The 13,764-nt window shown below is 41.7% G+C and overlaps 1 protein-coding gene across 1 annotated transcript; it reads right to left on the reverse strand.

Annotated features, from left to right (window-relative positions):
- LOC138922913 (basic salivary proline-rich protein 1-like) lies at positions 1 to 1,734 on the reverse strand. The gene is made up of 4 exons (XM_070259343.1): positions 1,607 to 1,734; positions 701 to 1,423; positions 331 to 639; positions 1 to 100 (listed from the first exon to the last, which is right to left on the reverse strand). The coding sequence occupies exons 1-4, from the start codon at positions 1,732 to 1,734 to the stop codon at positions 1 to 3; spliced, it is 1,260 nt and encodes a 419-aa protein (XP_070115444.1).
- Between the last annotated feature and the right edge of the window lie 12,030 nt (positions 1,735 to 13,764).

Here is a 13,764-nt window from a genome sequence, read left to right on the forward strand (position 1 = left end):
TCACCCACTCTGGCGGTCGGCCGCCTGAGTGGGTGTGGGGGCCACTAGGGCTGAGCAGCGCGGCGGGCTGCCAGTTTTACCCACTCTGGCGGTCGTCCACCTGAGTGGGGACGGGGGGAGGCCCAGGGCTGAGCAGCGTGGTGGGCTGCCCCTTTAACCCACTCTGGCGGTCGGCCGGCTGAGTGGGGGGTTGGCCTCCAGGGCTGAGCAGCGAGGTGGGCTGCCACTTTCACCCACGTTGACCGACGGCCGCCTGAGTGGGGGTGGGGGTCCCCCAGGACTGAGCAGTGCGGCGGGCTGCCACTTTTACCCACTCTGGCGGTCGTCTACCTGATTGGGGGGTGGGGCCCCCAGGGCTGAGCAGCGGGGCGGGCTGCCACTTTCACCCACTCTGGGGGTCGGCCGCCTGTGCGGGTGTGGGGGGGCTGCCCCAGGGCTGAGCGGTGCAGTTGGCTGCCACTTTCACAGACTCTGGCGCTCGGGCAGCTGAGTGGGGGTGGTGGCGGCCACCAGGGCTTAGCAGTGCGGCGGGCTGCCACTTTCACCCACTCGGGCAGTCGGCCGGCTGAGTCGGGGGTTTGCCACCAGGGCTGAGCAGAGCGGCGGGCTGCCACTTTTACCCACTCTGGCGGTCGGCCGCTAGAGTGGGTGTGGGGGCCACTAGGGCTGAGCAGCGTGGCGGGGTGCTACTTTTACCCACTCTTGTGGTCGGCCGCCTGCGTGGGGGGGCGGGGACAGTGCTGAGCAGCACGGCGGGCTGCCACTTTCACCCACTCTGGTGGTGGGCCGCCTGAGCGGGGGTGGGGGTGGCCCCCAGGGCTGAGCAGCGCGGTGGGCTGCCACTTTTACCCACTCTGGGAGTCGGCCAGCTGGGTGGGGGGCCCCCAGGGCATAGCAGTGTGGCAGGCTGCAACTTTTCCCCACTCTGGCGGTCGTCCACCTGAGTGGGGCGTGCGGCCCCCAGGGCTGAGCGGCGCGGCGGGCTGCCACTTTCACCCACTCTGACGGTCGGCCACCTGAGTCTGGGTGGGGGTGGCCCCAGGGCTGAGCAGCGAGGTGGGCTGCCACCTTTACCCTCTCTGGCGGTGGGCCTGCTGAGTGGTGGTGGGGCACCCAGGGCTGAGCAGCGCAGCGTGCTGCCACATTTACCCACTCTCGCGGTGGTCTGGCTGAGTGGGGGTGGAGGGGGCCACCAGGGCTGAGCAGCACGGCGGGCTGCCACTTTAACCCACTCTGGCGGTCGGCCGGCTTAGTGGGGTGTTGGCCCCCAGGGCTGAGCAGCGTGGCGGGCTGCCACTTTAACCCACTCTGGCAGTCGGCCGGCTTAGTGGGGCATTGTTCCCCAGGGCTGAGCAGTGCGGCGGGCTGCCACTTTAACCCAATCTGGCGGTCAGCCGGCTGAGTGGGGGGTGGGTCCCCAGGGCTGAGCAGCGTGGTGGGCTGCCAGTTTTACCCACTCTGGCGTTCGGCCGCCTGAGTGGGGGTGCGGGCGGCTCCCAGGGTGGAGCATCTTGCGGGCTGCCACTTTAACCCACTCTGGCGGTCGGCCGGCTTAGTGGGGGGTTGGCCCCCACGTCTGAGCACGGTGGCGGGCTGCCACTTTTACCCACTCTGGCGGTCGGCCGCCTGAGTGGCGGTGGGGCGGGCGCCCAGTGCTGAGCAGCGCGGCGGTCTGCGACTTTTACCCACTCTGGCGGTAAGCCACCTGTGCCGTTGTGGGGGCGGGGCACCCATGGCTGAGCAGCGCGGCGGGCTGCCACAGTTACCCACTCTGGCGGTGGTCCGGCTGAGTGGGGGGGGGTGGGGACCCTAGGGCTGAGCAGCGCAGCGGGCTGCCACTTTTACCCACTCTGGCGGTCGGCCACCTGAGCGTGGGTGGGGGCGCCCCCAGGGCTGAGCAGCGCTGTGGGCTGCCACTCTCACCCTCTCTAGCAGTCGGCCGCCTGAGTGAGGGTCAGGGGCGCCCCCAGGGCTGAGCTGCGCGGCGGGCTGCCACTATCACCCACTCTGGCGGTAGGCCGCCTGAGTCGGGGTGGGGGTGGCCCCAGGGCTGAGCAGCGCGGCGGGCTGCCACTTTTACCCACTCTGGCAGTCGGCCAGCTGGGGGGGGTGGGGGGCCCAGGGCATAGCAGCGCGGCAGGCTGCCACTTTCACCCACTCTGGCGTTTGGCCGGCTGAGTGGGGGTTGCAGGGGCCACCAGGGCTGAGCAGCGCGGCGGGCTGCCACTTTCACCCACTCTGGCGGTCGGCCTGCTGAGTTGGGGGATGGGGCCACCATGGGTGCGCAGCGCAGCGGGCTGCCACTTTCACTTACTCTGGTGGTCGACCGCCTGAGCGAGGGTGGACGGGCCCGTAGGGGTGAGCAGCGCAGCGGGTAGCGACTTTTACCCACTCTGGCGGTCGGCCGCCTGAGTGGTGGGTGGGGGCCCCGAGGGCTGCGCAGCGCGGCGGACTGCCACTTTAACCCACTTTGACGTTCGGCCGCCTGAGCTGGGGTGGTGCGGGTCCCCAGGGCTGAGCAGCGCGGTGGGCTGCCAATTTTACCCACTCTGGCGTTCGGCCGCCTGCGTGGGGGTGCGGGAGTCTCCCAGGGTTGAGCATTGCGCGGGCTGCCACTTTCACCCACTCTGGAGGTCGGCTGGCTGAGTGGGGGTGGAGGGGTCCCCCAGGGCTTAGCAGCGCAGCGGGCTGCCACTTTAACCCACTCTGGCGGTCAGCCGGCTTAGTCGGTTGTTGGCCCCCAGGTCTGAGCACGGTGTCGGGCTGCCACTTTTACCCACTCTGGTGGTGGGCTGGCTGAGTGGTTGTGGGGCCCCCCGGGCTGAGCAGCGTGGCGGGCTGCCACTTTTACCCACTCTGGCGGTCGGCCGCCGGAGTGGTGTTGGGGGGTCCCCCCAGGGCTGAGCAGCGCAGCGGGCTGCCACTTTCACAGACTCTGGCTGTCGTCCGGCTGAGTGGGGGTGGGGGCGGCCACCAGGGCTGAGCAGAGCGGCGGGCTGCCACTTTCACCCACTCTGGCGGTCGGTTGCCTGAGTGCGGGGTGAGGGGGGCCCCACTGCTGAGCAGCGCGGTGGGCTGCCACTTTTACCAACTCTGGCGGTGGGCCGGCTGAGTGGGTGTCCGGGGGGCCCCCAGGGCTGAGCCGCTCGGTGGGCTGCCACTTTCACCCACTCGTGCGGCAGCCCGACTGTGTGGGGGGCGTGGGGCCCCCAGGGCTGAGCAGCGCGGCGGGCTGCTAGCTGCTACTGCATGTGAGCACGAGTGATTCCAGGGAAAAATGACTACTGTACATCAAAGAGAGAAACCAAAAATAATAAAATGGCATAGATTAAATTACATCATTCCAGAGATTAAATTTAAAACAGACTAGTAGTTAGTGATTAAATGATACATGTTCCACAAAAATGTGTACCATTTTAGCTAGTGGCTTAAAACAAACAAAATAATGTTTAAAGCATGTAGAAAATTTGAGAGAAATGAAAGGAATTTTTCTGGAAAAGTAGAGTGTTCAACATTCTTCACAGCAACCATCAACAAAAGGAAACACACCAATAGTGTTCCAGTCCAGAATACTTTTAAGGAATGTTTTAATATGCTAATTTTAAATTTTGTAACCTATTCAAAATAGACTATGGGGTAAACAACAGAATAGGACAAAAACAAAATAATTTCCACAGCATATGGAAAAACTTCTGGCGATTATATGACAATTTAACATTTTCCTGCTGTTTTTTGAAGGTGATAAAGAGAAAAAATAAAATGATGGATAAGGAAAAAGAAAGGATGTGAGAAAGCAGGTTATTTTTATTTGGTATTTGGGCATACAGTTTTTATTTCTAGTAGACAGATTTTGGATGCCTGTTTACTGTTTATTTAAAGCTCTTTCTGACTCTACCCACAATTACAATGACTTAGGAATCCTTACACAGCTGCCGTCTCCTCAGATTTTGACGATAAAGACTGAAATAGATGATATTATTTATATCATAAAGGTGAAATTGAAATTGAGAAAAAATAATCTATGAAGTTGTGAAACCTGATAAAAGAGACCAAACATTGGGACCAGTCCAGTGGCACAGCACTTAAGTTTGCATGTTCTGCTTTGGCAGCCCAGGGTTTGCTGGTTTGGATCCTAGGCACGGACCTATGCACTACTTATCAAGACATGCTATGGCAAGCGTCCCACATATAAAGTACAGGAAGGTGGGCGTAGATGTCAACTCAGGGCCCGTCTTCCTTAGCAAAAAGAGGAGGATTGGCAGCAGATGTTAGTTCAGGACTAATCTTCCTAAGAAAAAAGGCGAGAGTCAAACGTTGTACTTCATAATTTATTGTACTTGTAAATAAACTTGTCAGCATTTCAATCACACTCTGTGTACACATTAGAAGTACATAGATAAAGTTATAGTTTTTAAAAATTTGCATGATTTCAAGTACACCAGTATTATAAACAGATAAATAAAAGTTCAGATTGAATCTCTTTGAACACCCCTAACACTGATGATATCTTTTAATTTTTAATGAACTGTATAGGTAAAGGTGGTTAGAAAAAATATTTGTCATTAAAGTTTTTTGTGTGTGTGTGAGGAAGATTGTCCTTGAACTAACATCTTTGCCTATGTTCCTCTATTTTATACATGGGATGCTGTCACGGAGATGAGCCGTTTGTAGTTCCATGCCTGGGATCTGAAACTGTGAACCCCAGGCCTCCAAAGCAGAATGCATAAACTTAACCACCATGCCACGGGGCCAGCCCCTGAAATTTTTATTAAATGTTAAAGAATAAATACTTAAACTATATTTAAATTCATATGAAAAGAGTAAATACCAATTTAACCAACTATTAGAATAATCATATTGTTAATCTTGTTTCTCAGGTGGCAAAATGGCATATATATTTAACTCAAAGATATTTCAACAAAAAAATTAATTAAAAGTCAGAGACGTCATATAAGGAAAGATGCTATAACTTCTCAAACAAACTTACATTTATTTACAAACCATTTCACATTATTACTCTTTCCAGATGGTTTATATGCTATAAAAGATGTTTTGACTTTTCTCCAAGCACAATATTGGCATATAAAAATGTAAATTCTATATCTGGAAGCAGATTTTTAGAAATAACTTCAAAACTGAAACTATTAAAAGAATATTTTATTTAATATATGAAAAAACAGAGCCAATGCATAGAGTCCTATGACTTCTTAAGAAATAAAGAATAATAAATGCCTTAAGAATTGTCATGTTTATTAGACTATCAGAATTCTCAAATATTTCATGTGGCCTTTATTTCTCCTTCTCTCTATAGAAAAAATCTCAATAATTATGTAATAAGAAAATTTTTCAGGATAAATTTTTATATAGAAAAAAGTCAAATCACATACAAATGTTTCTATTAGGGCAATAAAAGCAAGCCATTATAGAATGTTTGCCATGGATTGCCTTGGTGCTAAGCAAAATACATGTGTTGTCTTCACAAATACATGCTACATTTAGTTACTATTGCGGCTGACATTCAAATGCAGAAAAGACTGTGAATATAAAGACTACATTCTTAGTCACGCGGGGTGTTATCCGCAGTTACTGATTTTTACTTTTATTATTATTACCCAGGATCTAATGTGAGTTATTTCCCATTGTATTACATAGCTATTTAAATTAAAAAAAGATATAGCATGAATTAAACATTTAGTTTTGCCTTATTATTCTGCAAGTAAAGTTCTTTATAATTATTATACTATGTGACACATCTGAAAATATCAGGTAGCTCAGAGCAAGTATGATCTTGACCTTGGAATGGTATCAACTATGTCATAATGTAATATATCAGGAGAATCAGAAAACCTATATAGAAATAATACTAAAACATTTAGTACAGTGTTCATTTTTCATAGTAGCAAATATTAATGAAAACATATATGATGGAAATATTATATATGTGAAAATTAATTTGTTATTATAAATAGGAAAAACAAATTAGTTATAGATTCAATGTAATCAGAATCAAAATCCCAGAGAGTTATTTTGTGGACATCAACAAATTGAGTCTAAAATTTATATGGAGAGGCAAAAGACCGAGAATGGCCAACACAATACAGAAGGAAAAGAACAAAGTCGGAGGACCCACACTACCTGACTCCAAGACTTACTATAAACTACGGTAATCCAGACAGTGTGGTCTTGGTGAAAGAAAAGACAGGCAGATTGGTGAAAGGAAATAGACAGCTGAGAAATAGGCCTCCAAAAACCTAATCAACTGATTTTTGACAAAGCAGCAGAGGCAGTACAATGGAGACAAGACAGTTTTTTCAACAAATATTGCTGGAACAACTGAACATCTGTGTGAAAAAAGTGAAATATAGACACAGACCTTACACCTGTCAAAAAGTTAACTCAAGATGGGTCACAGACCTAAATGTAAGATGCAAAACTATAAGATTTCTGGAATATAACATAGGGAGAAAATCTAGATGCCTTTGGGTGTAGCAATAACTTTTTATGAAGAACATCCAAGGCACAATCCACAAAGGAAAGTATTGATAAGCTAGACTTCATCAAAACAAAACATATCTGGTCTTCAAAAGACACTAGCTGGAGAATAAAAAGAGAATCCTCAGACTAGGCAAAAGACATACCTGACAAAGGACTGTTATCCAAAATTCAGAAAAGAACTCTTAAAACTCAACACAAAGAAAACAAATCAATTAAAAAACCACCTAAAGGCTTTAAATGACACCTCACTAAAGAAGATACACAGATGGCAAATCAGCAGATGAAACGATGCTCCACATCAGATGTCATCAGGGAAATGCAGGTTAAAACAACAATGAGATGTCACCACACACCTATTAGAATGGCCAAAACCCAGAACACTGACAACACCAAATGCTGGTGAATGTGCAGAGCAGCCGGAATCTCTCATTCACAGCTGGTGGGAATGCAAAATGCTACAGCCGCTTTGGAAGACAGTTTGGCAGTTTCTAACAAAACTAAGCATGCCCTAAACCATATGAACCAGCAATATACTTGTTGATAGTTCCCCAAAGAAGTTGAAAACTTACCTCCACACAAAACCTGCACATAGATGTTTAGAGCGGCTTTATCCATGAGTGACAAAACTTGGAAGCAACTAAGATATCCTTCAGTAGGTCAATAGGTTAAAAAACAAGCAAAAACTATGGTACATCCATACATGGATTATTATTCAAATCTAAAAAGAAATGAGCTATCAAGTCATGTAAAGACATGGAGGAAATTTAACAGCATGTTACTCAGTGAAAGAAGTCAATCTGGAAAGGTCACATACCGTATGATTCCAACTGTATTATATCCTAGAAAGGGCAGAACTACAGAGACTATAAAAAGGTCAGTGGCTGCCAAGAGTTTGAGGGGAATGAGTGATGACTAGGTGGAACACAGGATTTTTTAGGGAAACAAAGCTACTCTATATGATATTATAATGGTAAGTACATGTCACTATAAATTTGTCCAAACCCATAGAATGTACAACACTGAGTAAACTCTAATGTAACCTATGGATTTGGGTGAAAATGATGTATCAATGTAGGTTCATTAATTGCAACAAATGTACCTTTCTGGTGGGGTGTGTCGATAATGCGGGAAGCTATGCATATGTCGAGGCAGGGAGCATTTGGGAAATTTCTATACCTTCAACTCAGTTTTGCTGTGAACCTAAAACTTCTCTAAAAAAATAAAGTCTTTTACAAAACAAAAATAAATGAGTCACATTTACAATCTATCCTCAATTGCTGTACACGTGAAAGGACAAAATTCTTTATAACTCAACCTGTATATAAATTTATTATACATTTATTATAAATTTATATACAACTGCCATGAAAAAGCACCAAAAAGAGCAGATAGTATAGTTATTATTTTTAGAAATTTAAGGTGCCCGATTTTGCCCTTAACATTGACATTGAATTTATATTGACATATATAGAAAACTATGAAAATGCTTCTGACAGCTAGAAATTATTAAGAGGCTTGGGGTAAGTAGAAACAGCAAGTGGGACTTCAGATATTTCGTGGAAAAAATTTAGCTACTGAAATAAAACTTTTTTTTAGAATATATTTCCTTTGGTACTGTAATAAAATTAAATTCTATATAGACTTATATCATCCTTTTTATCGTTCTTCGCATTTATCACAGACAATAACGTAGGCAAAAGAATCCATGAAAGTGCCTGGCATGAAGTAGGTACTCAAAGATGCTTCTTCATTTCCCACTCTCAAAGATCACTTTTTCCCAAATGCTTGATGACCAATGTCTTCTAAACTGTTGTATTATTTATTTTGTCTTTTTTTTGGTTGTTTCATGTAGGAGGGCAATTCTGATCCCTGTTATTTCATCTAGGCTAGAAGTGGAAGCAGCCAGAGGAGGCTTGCTTTCTTGAGAAGGCTGAAATACCATGTCTTGTTTCATAGCTCATGCTACAAGTTTAAAATCCTTCACAACAATTCAAAGGTAATATATAAAATGGACAATTTGTACTCTGGCCTCTTAAGAATAGTTTGGAAGTATATAGGAACTGTACCCATTCTGTGATGGTGCCCAAATTTTCTTTAAATTCTGAATAAAGCACCCCTATCGCTCCACCCCCAGCCCAATGAATATGAATTCTAAAGAGATCAGGGATTTTCCAGCAACAACTAACATTGGTCGCTTCTAAAAGAGGGAACTTAGAAAGTATTTTTCCTAAGTTGTGTCTTTTTGGGTCTTTTTGTTTCTCATCATCTATGCCAGGAAACATTGTTTGGTCTTTATCATTTCTATTATATTTTCGTTCTTTAATTATTTTTATGAATTTCACAGTGAAGGAATTCATTATATCTATGCTTTTTGCTTCCCCTCTTCTGTTTTGGCCTTTGATCCTGTCTTCTGTCTCTATTACTCTCTTTGTTTTCCTATGGCTGAAATTTGACACTGCCCATTTGCAGCTGATCGATCGCTAGTGTACACTCCTGTTTCTATGTAAATATATTCCTAATGCATTAAAAATGTAGGGGGTTCTAATGGGAACAATAATGTTACTTGTATTTTCAAAAGTTAACATGCTGTACTCTAGTGATATGTAATTTGTATTTCATATTTGAGGAGTTAAAAATAAGCCATTTTAGTTACACTATTTTATATTAAAAAAGAAAACTGAAATATGCAAAATGCCCAATTTTATACTACAAGAAATTAGAAAGATTTTTAGGAGAGGAATAGAATTATTGTGAATTGTAACTAATACACATCTTAAACACATAAATAACTAAAATAGTTAAAACTATTTTATAGATCAATTTATTGAGTTAACAATATATTTTTTAATTACCACTTCTTTTATGCCATTCATGTTATATGCACTATCTCCTTTGAGTAAAATGTTAAAAGCGACAAGAAGGCACTGGTTAAGGAAATTGAATAAATGTCATACTTGGGTCTAGTAAAGCAGTAGACAGCTATATATCAGAAACATGAACAAAGCTGTTTGCGCTGGGAAAACCATTTTTTTTTATTTTTGGCAATTTAAAAAATATGCCCAGGAGGAAAAAAGTGAAAGACTGTTTCCTTAAGAGATTAAAATAATGTGAGCGCAAATTTACATTCACATCCTATGTTAAAAAATACAGATTTATTGATGATTGGTACTTGATAAGATGTTTTTTAAAGTAGTATAAAATAAACAAATTTTAAAAGTTGAATAAAATGGCTACCCCTCCAGTTTTCCTTGCCATGCTTAATACGTGTTGATTTTCCTCCTGATTTCTAAAATGGTTTAGTGCTATCAATTCCCCCTGCCGCTGACTTAAACTTTTTACTTTTCTGATTTTTTAATCTCTGTCTCTTGTTCAGTCTCTTTGGGTTGTGGAATCTTGTTCTCTCTGCATTGTTTTTCTTTTTTGTGTCTGTCCCTAAGTGTCTGACAGGCTTGTGCATCGTGCATCGTGTTAAGCATATTGAGTGACTTAGTCTCTCAACACGTGGTCCCTCGGCCTGCATGTCAATCCACCTTTGTGTCACATTTATAGTCTATGTTGGTTGACCATCTGGATTCATGTCTCATATCCTTTATCCCTCTTTATCAGTTGGCTAAGAAAAATCTGTTTTCATTCTTTTGCCTATTTTCAAAATATTTTAGATTATCCCTTTTTAAACTAAATATAAAAATGAGGTAGATATAAAACTAATCACAAGAAAGTATATATATACACACACATATGTATGTATGTACGTATGCATATGTATGTATATATTTGTGTGTCCATATATAGTATGGTAACTTCTTTCAGTACAACACATTGGTTAGGTTTAGAGGATAGGTTTTTATTACTTCACTGATTTCGGTGTAGGGAGAAATAGATTTCCACAGGGAGGCTGGATCTCGGAATTAGGGACAGTGGTGGAGGCAGACAGCATAGGAAAACTTGACATCTTTTTCCTTGAGTAGAAAACATTAATGGGTGTAGTTTATAGCTGAATTATAAGACTAGTTAAATTGCCTTAATTCAATATGTAATCTTTGTTTAAAAAACAGTTCAAATAGCCATTTATATAATGAAATTTATAAGCCCCACTATTACATTAAATTAGCATTCTTTCAAAAGTAACGGACACAGTGAAAACTGAAACAGCTTATTCACTTTGGCATAAATCATTGAAAGAATATATATGCTTTTAAATGCTTCCTTGTCAATGATGTAGAAACAAAAGATTATTCGAGTGAATAGACAAATTGCTTATGAAGGCCATAGAGAAATTATGCTAAAATCTCAGAAAAACTGCTACTTTCTGTAGAGCTTTAAAACTACTGAGGAGAGCTATCATGATGGCATTCTCATACATATGAAATACTTCAAGAGTTAAAACACTGCTTCAATGATAATCTGAATATTTTACTTTTATTAAGACAGCCATCAGAAAAAATACCACAAAATGCTACTTTGATTCATCTTTACCATTACCACTTTTTCTTCAAATTTTTCTGCACCTTACTGTGAACAGTGCATTTAATTATTCACATAATGGATGTAAGCACTTTGTGCATTCGAAGAGTAGCTTAATGACCTTCTTTCTCTTTCTTAGTCGGTATGTGACCCATGAGGAATGGCTTCTTTATTCTTTTATGATTAGTTAAAGAGGTGAGTGAAAATCCGACACTGTTACTTTGTGTATGTTTCTATTTTGATTTAGTTATATCAATTTTTGTTTATATTATTTAAGACTGTTACTAAGTACAATTCAAATGAGAATTTTTACAACTTTTTTTGATAAATCCTACTGTCATTATAACATAATTCTCTTTTTCTGTAGTATGATCCCTGCCTTAAAGTCTAATTTGCCTGATATTAGCAAAACTATCATTTTTCTTTTTATTATTGCTTGTGATATATATTATTTTTCCAAACTTTTGTTTCAATTTCTGGGTTTTATTTTTGTCATAATCCAATTTGACAATATTGCTTTTGTAACTTGAATATTTAGTTCATTTCTATAAAATGTAATTACTTCTAGAAAATGTATTTGTATAATATTTGACACCATTGTTTAATATTCTGTTATCCAGATTTCTTGCCTCTTGGGGGTCCAACAAATATTTTTAATACATTTTTTCTTAATAACATGTTAGTTACATATCATTTATTGTATTGGTTGTTTTAGGTATTATGTGGTGTTTCCTTGACTTTTTATACTATAAAACAATTAGTACTTTTACAGTGTCCTTGACTCTCCTAGAACCAGAGAGCACTTCAGCAGGTATATCATTTCTAGTTTTGAATTATTTCTGCTATTGGTTTTCATTTTCCATACATTTCACACATTATAAGACATTCCATTTATTTTTTGTACTACTGATAACGTATTTGTCCACGGATTTACCCTCTCCATTACACTTCATTACATTTTCCATTTCCATATTTCTGTTAACAGCCATTTGCCTTCTGCCAGAAATTTTCCCTTTAGTATGTATGTAGGAATATATATATATATATATATATATATATATATGTATATAGTTATCTATGTAGATATTTATATTGAGGTCACATTGGTTTATAACAGTATACAAATTTGAGGTGTACATTATTATATTCTGATGCTTGTATCAACCGTATCACATTCACCACCAAAAGTCTAGTTGCCACCCATCATTATACACTTGTGCTCTTTTACCACTTTCACCCTCCCCTCACCCATTTCCCCTCTGGTAACCACCAATCTATTCTCTGTATCTGTGTTTATTTATCTTCCGCATAAGAGTGAAATCCTATGTTATTTTTCTTTCTCCATCTGACTTATCTCACTTAGCATAATACTCTCAAGGTTCATCCATGTTGCAAATGGCAACAACATGACTGTATAGTATTCCACTATAAAATTATACCACATTTTCTTTATCCATTCATCTGTGGATGTAAACTTATGTTGTTTCCAAGTCTTGGCCAATGGGAATAATGCTGCAATGAATGTAGGGGTGTAAATAACTTTTCTAATTCGTGTTTTTGTTTTGTTTGGATAAAGACCTGGAAGTGGAATAGCTTGGTCATATGATAGTTCTATTTTTGATTGCTGGAGGAATCTCCATACTATTTTCCATATTGGCTGCACAAATTTAAATTCCAAGGAGCAGTGTATGATCGTTCCTTTTCTTCACATTCTCTGTAGCACTTGTTATTTCCTTTCTTTTCAAGAGCAACCATTCTGATGGTCATGAGGTGATACCTCATTGTGGTTTGGATTTGCATTTCCCTAATAATTAGTGATGTTGAACATGTTTTCATGTGCCTGTTGGCCATCTGCATATCTTCTTTGGAAAAATGTCTATTCGGATCTTCTGCCCATTTCTTGATTTAGTTATTTGTTTCTTGTTGTTATTTAGTTGAATGAGTTCTTTCTATATTTTGGGTATTTACCCCATTTGGATACGTGGTTTTCAAATATCTTCTCCCAACTAGTAGGTTGTCTTTTCATTTTGTTGATAGTTTCCTTTGCTGGACAAAACCTTTTCAGTTTGATGCAGTCCCATTTGTTTCTATTTCTCGTTTTACCCCTGGCCTGAGGAGACATATTAAAAAATCTACTGCTAAGATTGATGTCAAAGAGCATATAGCCCATGTTCTCTTCTAGGCATTTTATGGTTTCAGGTCTTATATTCAAGTCTTTAATCCATTTTAAGTTAATTTTTGTGTAGGTGGCGAGATAATGGACTACTTTTATTTTCTCTCATGTGGCTATCCAGTTTTCCCAAAACCATTTATTGAAGAGACTTTCCTTTCTCTGTTGGATGTTCTTGACTCCTTTGTCAAAAATTAGCTACTCATACATGTGTGGATTTATTTCTAGGCTCTCTCTTCTGTTCCATTGATCTGTGTGTCTGTTTTTCTGCTGGTACCATGTTGATTACTACAGCTTTGTAGTATATTTTGAAATCAGGGAGTGTGGTAACTCCAGCTTTGTTCTTTCTCTCAGGATTCCTTTGGCTACTTGGGGTTTTTTGTTGCTCCATATAGATTCTGGAATTCTTTGTTTCATTTCCATGAAAATTGTCATTGGGGTTTTGATAGGGATTGCTTTGAATCTTAAATTGCTTTAGGTAATTTGGACATTTTCACTTAAGTTAATTCTTCCAATCCATGAGCACCGAATATCTTTTCATTTCTTTGTGTCTTCTTCACTTTCCTTCAACATTGTGATAGTTAAACTTATTCCTAGGTATTTTATTCTTTTTTTTTAGTGATTATAAATGGGAT

The sequence above is a fragment of the Equus caballus genome, unplaced genomic scaffold, assembly GCF_041296265.1.
Source record: "Equus caballus isolate H_3958 breed thoroughbred unplaced genomic scaffold, TB-T2T haplotype1-0000019, whole genome shotgun sequence".
Classification (NCBI taxonomy): Eukaryota; Metazoa; Chordata; class Mammalia; order Perissodactyla; family Equidae; genus Equus; species Equus caballus.